The sequence below is a fragment of the Polistes fuscatus genome, unplaced genomic scaffold (assembly GCF_010416935.1).
Source record: "Polistes fuscatus isolate 324 unplaced genomic scaffold, CU_Pfus_HIC Scaffold25, whole genome shotgun sequence".
NCBI classification, from domain to species: domain Eukaryota; kingdom Metazoa; phylum Arthropoda; class Insecta; order Hymenoptera; family Vespidae; genus Polistes; species Polistes fuscatus.
Genome location: NW_025113102.1, coordinates 1,424,274 through 1,440,784, shown reverse-complemented (window position 1 = coordinate 1,440,784; position 16,511 = coordinate 1,424,274). Strand labels below are relative to the sequence as shown.

Genomic DNA, 16,511 nt, shown 5'->3' with positions numbered 1-16,511 from the left:
GGGTGGAGCCGACCTCGACACCGGCCATCTTGCTTCTCAAATCATTTCTTCAAAACGTATTCTTTATACCTTTTCTAAAAATATCGATAAATTCTCATTTCTTTCTTTCTCTCTCTCTCTCTATCACTCACTCACTCAGTTGTATTTTATTTTCTATCTTTTCTACTACGTTAACTCATCATTTCTGGCCATCGTCGTCCTCTGGTTCTCGCCTACTCAATGACGAAATTCGCAATTTCGCAAGACAATGTTACCAGGAATATAATTGCACCGGTAGTAGTACCTAGGCTTGCTACGAAGATTTCTATTTGCCTAGTCTTTCAGCTTAGGAATTCAAGCGTTCAAAACGCGTCTTTGGTAAGAAGATGAAACACAAGTATCGCTCTTACGGACAGATAAATAAAAAAAAAGAAAGAAAGAGACAATAAAAGATCTGTGTGTGTGCGTGTGTCTCTCACTCACTCTCACTCTCTCTCTCACTCTATCACTTATTCTAACTTACGGAAACTTTTCATATGATTTATTACCGACGTGTTCGTCTAACGCGCTTATTTTCCTCTTTATGGTTGATCGATAATTTATCGTCGTCGTTCGAGAACGTCCGAATCTCGGCAAATGCAACGATCGTTTCATCTTCTTCTTCTTCTTCTTTTTCTTCTTCGTTGTTGTTGATGTCGTTGTCTTCGTCGAATGATCTCCCAAGTTGGTTTCCCTTACTCGAATATTACTCGCGAGTCCAGGTATAATACAGGTACAACTCGTGAACGTGAACGCGAGATAGGATTTCCTTCGGAAGATTTACGGCTAGACTTTCGCCTTGATGCACGGGAGCCCCCTCCCCCCTGCTCTTCTTACCCGATGGTTATCGCCTCTTTACGTCGTTTTCGATACAGCCCCCTATCTCTCCCTTACCTCCTCCCCCCCCACCACCTACCTTCGACAAAAGTTTCTCTTCTTTCTCTAAGCATCCGAGAGATCTTCTTCGTGATTCAATAGATCTTTATTTTATTTTTTTTTTTTCAGCATTTTTTCATGACTCTAATGTATCCGTAATTATGATAGTGGTCTAAGTCATATGTTTAAAGGATTGCATTTGAATACTATATGAATTCTATATATTTCGAATAATAAGTAATCAAAGTAATTGATTAGTTTATTTTTCTTTTTTTTAAATTTTGACTTATTGTTAGATCAATTTTTATTATATTATAATTAATTCTATAATTAAATTATATTTAATATATTTAGCATTAATTATATTTGAAATAATAAATACTATATAAATGATAATTATATTGAATTTATTTGGTTTAGAAATAATGTGGTGGGTAGTAATTGATTAGTTTATTTCTTTTTTTTAAATTTTGACTTATTGTTAGATTACTTTTTATTATATTATAAATTAATTCTATAATTAAATTATATTTAATATATTTAACATTAATTATATTTGAAATAATAAATACTATATGAATGAAAATTATATTGAATTTATTTGGTTTAGAAATAATGTGGGGGGAGGGGGGTAGTAACTGATTAGTTTATTTCTTTTTTTTAAATTTTGACTTATTGTTAGATCACTTTTTATTATATTATAATTAATTCTATAATTAAATTATATTTAATATATTTAACATTAATAATATTTGAAATAATAAATACTATATGAATGAAAATTATATTGAATTTATTTGGTTTAGAAATAATGTGGGGGGGGTAGTAACTGATTAGTTTAATTCTTTTTTTTAAATTTTGACTTATTGTTAGATCATTTTTTATTATTTTATAAATTAATTCTAATTAAATTATATATTTAATATATTATATTTTATATACAGTAATTGTAGGCAGAAATTTTTCATTAATTGTTTGGAAAATTAACTTCTGTTCTTATTGAACAATAACATTAAAATTATTTAATTTAAAATAATGTGATATGAAATATCTAATAAATTCATTTTATATTTTAAATTTTGACTTATTGTTAAACCACTTTCATAATTACGGATACAAATCTTGATTGGTTTGGAAAAAGATTAAGTTCGGTTCCTATTGGACAATAACAGTTCCGTCCGTCCCAGGAAATGTGCGACGTCGATTATTTAATTATGTCGAGTACGAAATGGGCTACGATTATGTCTAGATATAGATATATATCAAACTTTCTCTTATTACAGGAACGGCAATCGGGATATCGGGAAGCCATTAGATCCGTAAAAAATATACGCGTGTACAACCACATAGATATATTATACACACACACATATAGATATATATTATATATATACATAACTCTCTTTTCTAACATCGCCAATGGTCGACGATCGTGTTGTATAATTTTACTTTTCATTCTTTTCATATTTTTTTATTTTTTGTTTCATATCCAAACGACTTATCGATTAAACTCGTATCAAAATGTTCATCTAAAATTTATTCTCGTTTCAAAACTATCTCAAATATATTTCAAATAATTTATCACGCGATAATAAAACAAAATCTTACGAATAATTATCTTACAATAAAATTGTTTTGAACTTTAACCGAACAACAAAATGTTTGCGAGTTTTTAAGAAAATTATACGCGAGCGTTGCAAAAGAGAGTTTATTTTTGGGCCGAGGTGCGTATCGAAAATTACATCACGATTTGCTTACATACTTACTTATTTTCTCTCTTTCTTTCTCTCGTAAACCGATCGAAGAGTGTTGTAAAAGATAAAGAGACTCCTTCGAGCACGAAGTATAATAAAATACGTAAATTCGAATACAGTCATTCCTCGTAGATATAAAATCATTAACAAGAAACAAAAAAAAAACCAAAATCACGATGCCAAATAAAAAACTGGTGTGTGTACTTATGTACGCACGTAAGAAGTTATACTTCTTTGCCGTACCAAAACGAACATAACCTCAATAACCTCAAAAATAACTTCAAAAAAAAACTTCGAAGAAAAAAAATAACTTAAAAAAAAAATAATTATTATTATTATATATATAGGGAAGAATAAAAAAACTGGTGTGTGTACTTATGTACACACGTAAGAAGTTATACTTCTTTGGCGTACCAAAACGAACATAACCTCAATAACCTCACAAATAACTTAACAACCAAAATTTATTATTATTATTATTAATTTAAATTTATTATCGATATATTATATATATTAGAAAGAATAATAAAATATCATAATATAGATATCAGTCCACACTAAATATAAGAGAGATATATTTAATTAATTCACGCGTCAACAGTCATGGCGCTGTGATAGCATTGGTTCCCGCTCGATCATTTAAGTAAAGCAGCGCTGAGTACGATTAGTACTTGGATGGGTGACCCGCTTGCGAAAAAAAGGGGGGAAGAAGAAGAGAAGACAACTTCACGCCGTATACTTGAAATCGCTTTGCCGCGCGTCGTAAATACCGACAAACTTCATGGTGTCGTTTTTACAGACGCTCGGAAAAAAATCACTCCCATTACATTTTCCCAAACGCGCCAAAAGAAGTATAACCTCAAAAATCATTTTTAGAAAAAGTGAAGGAAAGATCAATTAAAGAATACCTAAATGAAAAAGAGAGAAAAGAGAAAAAGGTAAAAGAAATTCAGATCTCGCTGCACCCATACTCGTGAGGATTATTTTCCCTTCTCCAAAGTGGCCGTGTCACAGACCCTTTCCACTTGTTCACCGCGGAGGTGGTGGATAGTGCAGAGGAGGAGAGTGTGCAAAGTAGAAGAAGAGAGTGCAAAGGAGAGAGTGCACCAGGCCGGAGTTAAGTCGGTCTCACGGTAGTTGTATGGGGTCAGGGGGCGATATAGGAACCTACCAACCAACCAACAAACCAACCAACCCATCAGACCTACCTGCGTGTCGCAAGCACCTCTCAGTATTCTCTTCCACCACCACCTTCCCTACCCTTCCTCTCTTTCTTCTTCTTCTTATTTTTCTTATTCTGGTCCTGTTGCTGCCACCGGTGCAGCAACGGTCCTCTTCTTTCACCTTCTTCGACAATATGCATCGCACTCTAATACGTTTTACCAACCTGGCTGACTGCATTCACCCACAGCGATTTGCCTCGCAACTGGAAGGCCTATACATATTTAAACACATACATACATGCATCCTACACATGCATACATACATATACACCCTTCATATGTACACATACATACATACATACATACTACACATGCATACATATGTATACACACTGTACACATGCAGACTGTACATGTACACATATACATTGTACACACGTGTACATTTATAATGCGTATTATACACACAGTGTTACACGTAAAAGCTTTGAAAACGTGCGCGAACATTATCGGGCGCCACGACTCGTGCTCTGCTCGGTGTTCTCTTTTTCTTTCTATCTTTATTTCTCTCTCACTTTCTATCTTTAACTTCTCGTTCAGTACTCTTGAAAACAGTAATACCAGGATAGCTTTCTTAGATCGTCCTTTTTGCCGTGGGAACAATCGCTTTAACGGAACTTCGTCCGCTTGCTCACCTTCCTTAATTCTACTTTAGATACACGTGTATATATGTATATATATATATATAAATTGTTCTCACCGATATCTGTTTGAACGTATAAGAAAGGTGAGAGAGAAATAGAGAGAGAGAGAGAGAGAGAAATCGACGATTATCGTACTCACCGTCACGATTCATTTCGAACGTAATGCGAAAGCGCAAAATAAAGCGTGCTAGAAGAAAAGATAAATATATTTATCTTTTATTTATCTAATATAGAAGAAAAGGGGAGAGGGGGAGGTTTAGCGAAATCTATTGGAAAAAATGATTACGTCAAATAATGAAATACGTCTTAGCGATAATAATCGATGAGTGAATAAAATAATTGTGGGTCAAATCGATCATTCGAATGAATTATAATATTGTAATATTAGATTTTTTTGGAACGACTTTGGAACGATGGTTTATTTTTTGGCGCCCTAGAAATTTAGCCTCGAGCAATATTTCGTTAAAGAAAGTATTTTTCGAAGGAGAGAGAGAGAGAGAGAGAGATGATGATGATGATGATGGATCGACGGTATTTAAAAACGTTCCGAATATGTTCGAGAAACTTTTTTTTTTATTTCTTTTCTTTTTAAACGGGAAAAAAATTCCATTTTTTCTTTCTTTCTTTTTTTTGTTTTTTTTTTTTTTTTTTTCGAAAGGTACCTCGAACGACCGATACGCGAATCTTACGCCGAAAACATGTCCACCGGGCATTGACGTAAACTACGATAACATTAATCTCCGACAAAATTTAATTAAAGTGAAAGCAGAGCCCGTTGCGCCGCGCACGCCACTCGTATATCAATAACAGCTTTTTAAATCGTTCGTTGAAGGGGGAGGGGGGCACGAAGGGGGCCCAAGGGGCGTGGGGCGGAGGAACGCACACGCGAAATTGGCGACTTTCAAAATAATATTCTTTTCATTTGGGATAACGAACGACAACACCTTCTTCTTCTTCTTTTTCTTCTTCTTGTCCGCCATCTTGTTTATATTCGAGACCCCTTTAGTTATCTATTTCAACTGGCTAATGTCTCGAAAGAAAGTTAAGAATGGCAGGAGAATCGAAGAACAGGGGGGGACGACGCACACGAACGCATAAATAACGAAAGGAGAATAAACAACGGAGGAGGAGGAGGAGGAGGAGGAATAATCACCGAAAGAAGAAGAAGAAGGTGTTTCATTCCTACGTATCCGGGAATACGAGTCCGATAATTCTCGCTTAAGGAAAATAATTCAACGTGTCGATAGGGATATAATTGGCAGAAAATAAAGAAAAAGAAATAAATGTACCTAAGTGTGTTGTGAGAGATATCTACTCGTTAGGGTTTTACGATTGAAAAGAAAATAAAGGAAGAAAAATGAAAGGAAATAAGGATAGATAGCGAGAAGATTTCAGGAATATCTCTTACTTAGCAGTGAAAGGGTTAATTATGATCGTTCATTCGTTCGTTCGTTCACTTGCTTGCTTGCTTGCTTGCTTATTCGTTCGTTCGTTTGGAGTCTCTCGAGCGTACAAAGCCCGTTCCGGAAACCGTTTCTTGCGTGTGGGCGAGAAGTCGAGGCCGAGTTGAGATCAAGCACCCAGACCAACTTACCCAGACCAACTTACCCAGACCAACTTACCCAGACCAAGTTACCCAGACCAGGTCCTCGGATTGAGAGAGCTTCGATCGAAGACACACATCCTCGACAAACATCTTACGTTAGTCGTCGTGGTTGTTGTACTTACACGCGATTACGCGTCTCTTCCGAGTAACCACTTTCTCTCACGCAGGTATAATATAAGAACGTGCAGCAGCAGCAGCACCTCGGTTAGGTGTGCCCGCATACAAGATGAACCGATCAAAATCGCTTAATCTCTTTCAGCGAGTTTGTTTCTTCTTATTTTGTCAACAAATGTTCAAAAAGAAGAGAAGAAAACGAGTAGTAGTAATGTTGGTTAACACGTTCCATGCCACGTGTACCACCGGTGGGACACGTAGTAGTATTTATTTAATGCGCTAAATATCAAATGGCTCGAACGACGAGTCAAGCAAAAGTGCCTTCCCACGAAACGTGTTAAACGAATGTACGTACAATTAAATGCAATTCTTATTCCGTAAGAGATGAATTAATCGACGTTGCATTTTCTTTTCAATAATACTCGAACATTTTGATAAATGTATGATCGTATTGGTTTGATGAAAAGTGTGAAAATCTTCGAGAGAAATAAAGAAAGAAAAAGAGAGAGAGAGAGAGTGAAACAAGTGAAGTTACATTAGATATAACTCATTGGAATTTATCTTTCGCCTCTTCGATGTTTATGTACCGCCTCCTGGTAAGAAGAAAGGAGTGTATCGGCCTGACGAAGAATCGTTCGTTTAAAAGACACTCTTTACGTCCTACGCCACGAAATCAAAGGCCACACGTTATACCGATCTATGTGTCGTTATAGACGGGGAAGTATTTTTAGAATAAAACATTTCTTCAAAGTTTGCCAACGTTCAATTTTACGAGCTATATCAAACGAAATGTTACAGGCTATTATAGTAGGTTTAACTTTCGGTCGTTAGTTTTCTCTCCATCGCCTGTGACAATGTGCAACGATGTATTTTACACACCGAGTATATAGATATATACCTGACAATAAGAAAGTACAGGTAATCCTCCTATAACAGGGTAGGAAAGATTCCTAAAATTTGCTACGTTGAATGAAAGTTATATGAGTCCCAAAATGAATGAACTTATTCTATTATTCCTTCGCGTTATTATTTAAAAATAATTTCATTTTTAAATATGTCAACCAACCATATTGTTATCCAATTGCTATACCAAGATTGTCGCAATTTTTGTAATCATGTTCCCGTGTTGCTGAAAGTTTCCTGCAATTTTTGAAACGTGTTATAAGAAAGTTACCTGTACCTGTAATAATTTACATCCATGCATTTGTAATCAATTGACTTTGAACGTTTAGAGAAGCGTGAAATGTTTTCGTCATAGGGAAATAACGGGGTAGAGGGAGAAAAGGGTCGAAGGGTGGGAGAAAAGTTGGGTGCACGCGACGAGGACGGTGGCAATCGTGCCTTGCCACGTGGAGGGGCGTGGTTCGTGGGAGGGACGCGTGGACCGCAGTAATCCACTTGGCACACGCTGTTCGGCAAACCCTACTCTTTCTCTTGCCACTCGACACCCTACCCTGTCCTCTCCTCTACCTTTACCCTGCCTACGTCGGCCGAGAAAGAGCCGAGCCGTGCCGAGTTGTACCGAACCCAACTGTCTCGGAGGAGGATAACCACGTTCTTTCATCTTGCACGTGCAACCTGTTCTTCAGGTGCACCCTATACTAACATTCTTTTACGTAGGTGGCCAACATATTTACTTATACACTCGATATCTTTACCTCTCTCTCTCTTTCTTTCCCTTTTCAATTAGAGAATCGCTAAATTTCACTTACTCGGAATCGAAATCAAATTGAGAATTTTTTTGCATCAACTCGGAATTTCCGAAATTTGTAACAGAATTTTAAAATCGGTTAATAGACGTTTTTTGATTATCGCATAATTTAACAAACGTTTCTATAAAAATAATCGATATATTGTCAAGTAGTCGAAAGCTTCATGAAATATTTTTATCGAATATACCGAAATCTGTGACAACGTCTAATAAATATGACAACGTATGACAATGTTTTGAATAGAAACTAGAAAAAGAAACGTTTAATCTATGATACCCGTAACGAGACATAAAGTAATGAGATTTTATGAGTTTATGGGACAAGATAAATATGCTCGGTCCCACCTCCCTCATCGAAGTTCTTTTCATTAGCAATAACCGTGACACTATTGTCCCTAATCGTCGTCACTGGTATCAACACTCCCCTCCTATTTTTCTTTTTTCTTTTTTAAAATTGATATCTGCCACGGTGAGAGATCTCGCAATTTAGTTCAACCATTTGAGAATGTTTTACCAACGGAAAAGTCACGGGGTGTGAGTATCCTTATCGTTGATCTCGATAGACTACTATACTGGTTTTAGGGTAGGGGAGATTTCATCCGGCTGTCATCGTATCCGATTACAGAGTTATAATACTTTATAGATAATATTATAGTACATTAATATATCATTTAACATATTTTTCGTATATACAAATATTTTAAGATATTCAAACATTTTCATATATATTTTTCCTACTTGTTGAAAATAATTTAACAAAATTTTGTAAAACGAATTGAAACAAAAATGCTAGATTGATCTGTCAAATATACCTCTAAATAAATATTTTATACATACATGCATTAATATTATTTAACATATTTTTTGTGTATACAAATACTTTAAGATATTCAAACATTTTGATATATATTTTTTTTTCTAACTCGTTGAAAACGATTTGAAGGATTTTAAAAAGCAAGTTATGAGAAAAATACAAAAAAAATAGGTAGAATCATCCAACCATCCCTCGAGATAATATCGTGCAATAATAATCACGATGGGGTGTTAGCAGGGTTGCGTCTATAGAGAATGGGGGGTGGTAGTATTTTAAATGCCAACGATTTCATGTCTCCCTGGGGGTGCTGATACGACCCTATATAGGAAGAGGCATCAGCATCGAAGGCTTCAGTCGACAAAGAGAAGACTGTCCTTCTGATATCAAAGACAAGTCTTCGAACAAACGACGGCAAAAGGTTTTCAGAGTAATCATCAAAAATTATGAGAAATTAGGAGAACAGTGAAAGAGTGATTCTCGTAATTCAATTTTACGTTTAACCGTGGAACCAAGAATCCAGGCCGATTGCAAATCTTTCAAAACTACAATTCGTATTTCTATTGGAAATATTTGATTTTGTTTTTCCTTAAATTCCAACCGATCGTATTTTTTGCGAATGTTAAGAAGTTTGTTCAACTCGTTTCTGGATTTTCGTGTGCAGAAATGATCGTCATGGACGATCAGTCACCGTATCAAAGATATTGTACGTATTATAATTATTATACAATTTGTTTGTAGAAATGTTTACAACATTTATACAAAATTTAATAAATAGAGATCAGGTATGTCTAAATGAGATACAAAAAAAGAAAGAAAACTAGAAGGTTGAAACCAATAATGGCACACAGTTCGATAATGGAACGGGCTTTCTCACAGGAACATCCAACACATCGATATCGCGTTTGAAATGAAACTTTAGAAACTTTGTTCTCGTGCGTATTACCGTGGTGGCACCAACTATTTCCGACCATACATTTTCTTCTTTTTCCAATTCAACAAGCCAGATGTACAATGCACGTGACCCATTTTTCTCAATCGTTCGATCCGTTTCAATGTTGAATGATGAAAAGCGTGTTAAACAATCGAATTGTTCGAAGAAGAAAAAATAACCAAAGTATTTGTATAACAAGAAGAAGAAGAAGAATGAAATATAATCAAATTAAAAAGATTTCTTTGGATGTTACAGGGCAGTTGCATTCGCCGAACGGCGATAGCGACAACAGTAACGGTAGTCAACGTGTGGTCGCAATTACCAGAAACGAGATAGAGCAACAGCAACAGCAACAGCAGCCTCATCGGCAGCGACAACAGCAAAGACAGACAACAGCTACCGTTCCGGTTCTCGGCTGCACAAATCACACCTCGATTACTACAACCACGACGGCATTTACAGTGGCCTCAAGTATGCTTCTACTGCAAACACAGGTGAATTTATTACCGTACATTTCGAATCTTTAATTTTCGTTGATAACCCCACCCAACTTGGTGAATTTTTATTTTATAATAAACAAAGAAAAATATTTTTACGAATATATCGATCAGAATTTTTCGTCTAAATAATCAAACGAATTTTCTGGCACACGTATCTTTGTAAATCAATTTTCTCGTCACTCGTTTAAATCTTTTTAATCAGCAATTATATTTTTAGATGAAATAAAGTGAACTTTGAGATATCATATACATTGGTACATAACGGTTCAAGAACCGGGATCAGGATCATCCACCTCCTGTTTTCAACATCTCGATCCCTGACTGGTTAGCATCGCGTTCCGTCTGCATTCCAACCCACTATCGTAATCTGCATTCGAACTCACCTACGTTATCCTACTCGTTTCCTTTTTTTTTTTCTTTCTTTCATTCTTGCTTTCCTTCCTTCCTTCTTTCCTTTTTTCATATATAGAAAGGAAAGAATTGCACTTTTCGCGCGATCAATTCGATCAACCAAAACCGTGTTCAAAATTAATATCATTTTTAGCATCGAGGAGCCCTTTAGAAAGCACTGACACGAAGAACGCAAGTTTTGCGGTGCCATTATCTCTGCCTCTCGAGGGACCGATGAGCAAAATGTCAACCATAAGCGGAACAGTTGACTCAAATTGAATATTCTCAATCTTTATCCTACCACAATTTGTAATCTACTTCCCCCACCCCCCTACCACTTCTTCTTTCTTTACCCTATTTCTATCATTCCTTTCTATTTTTAATATCGTGCCAGAAAATTTTCTTTTCCAATAAATTTGACGAAAATGATATTTAAATTGAATGAAAAAAAGAAATGATTTTTCTCCATCCAGGATATATTCGAATAAACCGCGAAGTGTTCATGAAAGAAAATATCTTTAAATATTCGGATAAAAATGATTAGCTCTTTGTTTTATTGACTTGCGCTTTCGATAGAATAAAAAAACTTGATTGATTCTATCGAACAGCAGATTGTAGGCAACACGCGATACTTACTCGGATTTTCCGAGCATTCTAAGTCGTGCAACTCGTTCGCGTACATCGATGTCTCGACTGATAAGTGTAAAACACCGTTTCGCATCGAAACTAAAGTAACTAGGGATATTTATTACGATTAGTAACTAGGATTTATATCACCGAAACGATTCATTTGAAAAATAATTATAATCATTTCCTGGTGGAAATATAATATAAATCGACACGTGAGTTTTATCAACGTTTCAGAGTCCATTTGGATGCAGCAGTTTCGCGGATTTGTTGAGCGCGCCCTACACGGATTCTGCAGATGCCGGAAGTTTGCCGGAGGAACTGGATCCATTTCCAGAATTGCAGCTGGGTAATCCGCAGGGTGTGCCGACAAACGATGAACCTGCACAAACGCAGCAAAGCGTTCATCATCAAACGGCGCAACCTCCTCCACCGCCACCACCCCTTCCCGAAGAAATTCAAGCCGATTCGCTGAGGTATTTATTTTGAAATTCTTTTCAAGAGACGAACAGACTTCGTTCACATTTTCTTTTAATCGCGTATAACTCGAAAATGAAGATACATCGAACGTACGTTCGATTAGTATGAATTGACCCGAATTATTGACACGCATCTACGAATATAAATGAATTTGAATTGAAAATAAATTCTCCAAGCCGTTCCCCAAGATAGAATGATACTCTATTGTAGTCCCACACCATTGCCGAGCTTCCAAGAGACCTACACGGTGCAACGATATACCAGACAGGAACTCCAGGGTCTCGGCATCAAGATGGATGACGATTGTTACGAAAATTCAGTATATTCTTGCGGAGCTGCTCATTATTCGACCGAGTTCACATCGGGTGTCACCTATCACGAGCACCACAGCCAACAACAACCTCAACAGCAACAGCAACACCACCACCATCATCCCCAAATTCATCAACAACAACAACAACAACAGACTCAGGCACAAACGCATCACCATCATCACCAGGGTTACTTTCCAACGGAATCGGCACCCACGCCAACTGCAGCGATGCCTTCGCCTTCGTCGAGTCATCGGCAAGATTCACCTTACGGAGTAGCAGTGACGGTACCCATGGTGTATGGTCAAGCACCAACCATCACGGGTGGTGGTGCGAGCGTATCGGTCCCAGTGGCACCGACGGATATCTGTCCGAACCTGGAGAACGTGGTCGTAGGTCCTCCGCGTTCGCGAAGGGCATCCTTGCCCACCCAAAGGTCCGAATCGGCAAGGTAATTATTCGCATGAGCAAACAAACGAAAATGCAATCCCTTACGCCTTGTTATATTCCGTATATCCTTTTAGTAAGAAGTAAGAAAGATTATCGAACCGTTTTGATTGACACCGACAGTAGTGGCAGCAACGAGTCCCCTAAGGCACGCGGAGGAGGTGGAGCTGCTGGTAACGCGAACATCACGAGCATCGCTAACACTGGGAGCACGGCGAGTTCCGCGAGTTCCTCCGTCAGTCCCCCATCGTCGGGAAACGTCAGTACCAGTGAACGTGCACCACCCAGCCCGAGCCAATTGTGCGCCGTTTGCGGTGATACAGCAGCCTGCCAGCACTATGGCGTGCGTACGTGCGAGGGCTGCAAGGGTTTCTTCAAGAGGACGGTGCAGAAGGGTTCCAAATACGTTTGCCTAGCCGAGAAAGCTTGCCCGGTCGACAAGCGTCGTCGAAATCGTTGCCAATTCTGTCGCTTCCAAAAGTGTCTCATGGTCGGCATGGTTAAAGAAGTAAGTTTTTTTGTTCTATTTATCATCATTATTATCACATTTGATCTAAGAAGAAGAGATGACATAAGTGTTCGTTCGATAGGTCGTTAGGACAGATTCGTTGAAGGGTCGTCGCGGAAGATTGCCTTCTAAACCAAAATCACCCCAGGAATCCCCGCCAAGTCCGCCAGTATCATTGATCACTGCTTTGGTTCGAGCCCATTTGGATACGACCCCGGATCGTATGAACCTCGACTACTCGCAGTACAGACAATCGAGACCCGGAGATTTGTCCGTAACCGAGGCAGAGAAAATTCAACAATTCTACAGTCTGTTAACTACCTCGATCGATGTGATTAGAAATTTTGCCGACAAAATACCTGGGTTCACGGATCTGGCACGAGAGGATCAGGTGAGTCCCTTCGATCGTGTGCATTGTGTATACCCGTGCTCGAAGACGACAAAGATCGATAGCTCGTACATTTTCTAAAAGGTCAGTCTCGACAAGACGAGCTTTCGAACCGTCTGCCAGCTACTGTTCGACGATAAATCGTCGTCGTAGTTTTCGTCGTAGTCGTCGTCGTGCTATTGGCTGCCAGTCTATGAAGTTTCCTAACTGAGGAGGAGTCATAAAAACGTTTCACTTTTCTGTTCCTTTTCCAGGAATTGTTGTTCCAATCTGCCAGCCTGGAACTGTTCGTCCTCAGGTTGGCTTACCGCACCAAACCGGAAGACACCAAGTTAACATTTTGCAATGGGGTCGTCCTCGCTTTGGAACAATGTCAGCGCAGCTTCGGCGATTGGTTGCACAGCATTCTAGAATTTTGCAAATCCCTTCACGGGTTGGACGTTGACATCAGCGCGTTCGCCTGTCTTTGCGCGCTTACCCTGATTACCGGTAAGTGAGTGAGTAGTCCGTTCAACTTGGACTAATCCTTGTCCGCCTATCATTGTTTATTCTCGATTGAAGGAAATAATAGTAGGAGGTACCCGATCAATTATTTATCGATCAGGTAGATCGGTTATCGTCTGACTTTGCGCGTTGCACGCGATGCACGTCGACGTTAAACCAACCGCGTGCACGAAATCACTGAGAGACTCGTCATACAATTAACGACATATCCAACCACCGTACACAACGTCAGATCTTTCATTTTCAGAGAGGTACGGGTTGAAGGAACCACATCGCATGGAACAACTGCAGATGAAAATCATTTCGTCGTTGCGCGACCACGTCACCTATGACGCCGAGGCGCAAAGGAAAACGCATTACCTGTCCCGTCTTCTCGGTAAGCTGCCGGAATTAAGGAGTCTTTCGGTTCAAGGTCTTCAAAGGATTTTTTACCTGAAACTCGAGGATCTCGTGCCGGCGCCACCGCTAATTGAAACGATGTTTGTCGGTAGTCTACCCTTCTAATCGTTTCCCCTCCTCCCTTCGTTACACTATCACTGTACCACCACCACTACTAACACAATCATCCCTACCAATCACACCCTGAACGAAGCCCAAGGCTAATTTCTAATTATCCTATAAGACGATCGTTTTCAATGATATCAAACCCTACAAAAGGCCTGTTGGCCTCGTAAATTCCACCATTTTCAATGACTTTATTTTCAATTCATTATTATTATAATTAACCTCTAGCCTGGCTTTCGTTATATCTTCTTTCCGCGTGTTATTTTTTTCCACGCAATTCGTAAGTTTTTCTCTAAATGTCTCTTTGTCCTTTCGAATGAGCTTAACTTCGAGGAGCAGCTGAACGGATATATAATATCGTTCCCCTTTTATTTTAACCCTTTATCTACGATGCTACGAATTTAAATCCCCGAGAATGAATTTAATATATTATTATTATATTATTATTATTATTATTATTATTATTATTATTATTATTATATATAGTAGTAGAGGGATGCATATTTTTACGCGTACGCAATTGTACGTACAATCTTTGCGTTTGCGTAATTATGCGCAAAATTATGAACGAATGAGATTGGGTGAAAGAAAGAAAGAAAAAAAAAGAGAGAAAGAGAGAGAGAGAGAGAGAGAAAGAGAGACTGGAGAGAAAGAATAAGCGCGAATCTACGCGGTCGGAGTTAAATTTTAAGGAAAAGTAGCCCCAATGTGCGTGCCTGAAGCTCCGTATGCGTTACTACTATTATTATTATTATTATTATTATTATTATTATTATTATTGCTACTACTATTGCTATTACTTTAATTCTTATTATTATTATTATTATTATTATTGTTACTATATAATTACTATTATTTACTATTATTATTAATATATCATAACGTTACCTGCCCGTGCTGTCGAATGGTAGGAAACGAGAAAAGGAAAAACACGATCGACGATCGGAGAATCGGTGAGCAATTGAAAATTTTCTTCTTTATGCGAGAACGGACCACACGATATCGGCGAAAAATTTTGTTCGTATAACATTTTGCTATCGTTCTTATCTTAGATTTTAGATCGAGATTTAAAGAGAGAGAGAGAGAGAAAGAATATGGAAAGTTCGTTTTATCGCGTGAGAAGAGAAGAGAAGAGAATATGTACTTACAAGAGAGAGAGAGAGAGAGAGAAAGGGAGTAAAAAAAAAAAGAAACCACGTGTGTATAGAATTTTTATATATATATCACTTTTCTACCTACTTTATACGAATTACGTCGCCGATAGATAAAAATCACCGATATCGTTTAATATTCGTTCGATTATTCGTCGATTCTTCGTCGATGATCTCTGTCTCTGCCGTGGCGTTAGATAAAATTACGTATAAGAAAAACAAAAACAAAAACAAAAACAAAAACAAAAACAAAAAATAATAAGAACAACTTGAAGAAAAAAGTGTCAAGAACGTGGGAGGAAACATTATTTTACATATTTTCGGCCAAAGCTCACGCATTATTCTTTGAATCGAAAAGAAAGAAAGAGAAGATACGAAAAAAAATCAGATAAAAACACTAAAAATATATTATGCGATATTGCAACATATCAGAAAATCAGACGAAGGAGCGAACGTGAGCGATTAAATATATTTGTCGTCTTGTAAAATAAAAAAATAAAAAAGTGTATAAGAGAGAGAGAGAGAGAGAAAGAAAAGGTTTTATGTACCTAGACGCACACACGGGTTCGTTCTCTCCTTCGTCCTTTAACGATAGGCGTTTATAACGCGACTATGGGCTGCACTCGCATGAAACAGCGATGCCTCCTTGCTAAACCTTTTTTTTGATCTCGAAATATATATATATATATTTGTTTTTCCTATTATACGAAAAAGATGAAAGTATAAATATAAAATACGCGTGGGGGTAATATTTGTCTAAAAAAACGAAATCAAGTTGTGCCACGCGTTTTAATAATCGTGCGAACTCTCAATGGGGGGGAGGGGGACGGAAATAGGAAGAGGGGGGAGGTGGGTGGAACGATTACCACCGTGAAAGTTTTTCGTCTAGTTAGAAAAATCTCAACTAAAATATGAAATTTATTTAATTTTGATGATCGCGTACGTATATTATTATTATTATTATCTCGTGCCTATTATGATTAGAAAAAAGGTGAACGTGAAAAGTAGGA

General features: G+C 37.6%; 1 protein-coding gene across 1 annotated transcript in view; it reads left to right on the top strand.

Moving 5' to 3' along the window:
• Positions 1–16,511, top strand: part of LOC122518573 (probable nuclear hormone receptor HR38) — a 44,127-nt gene extending 27,616 nt beyond the window's left edge. Inside the window, exons 2-8 of the mRNA XM_043637584.1 lie at positions 9,947–10,185; positions 11,446–11,684; positions 11,899–12,450; positions 12,570–12,954; positions 13,037–13,345; positions 13,597–13,831; positions 14,094–16,511. Of these exons, the coding sequence (XP_043493519.1) occupies positions 9,947–10,185; positions 11,446–11,684; positions 11,899–12,450; positions 12,570–12,954; positions 13,037–13,345; positions 13,597–13,831; positions 14,094–14,350 (2,216 nt within the window). The 3' untranslated portion in view covers positions 14,351–16,511. The remainder of the gene's footprint in view (positions 1–9,946; positions 10,186–11,445; positions 11,685–11,898; positions 12,451–12,569; positions 12,955–13,036; positions 13,346–13,596; positions 13,832–14,093) is intronic.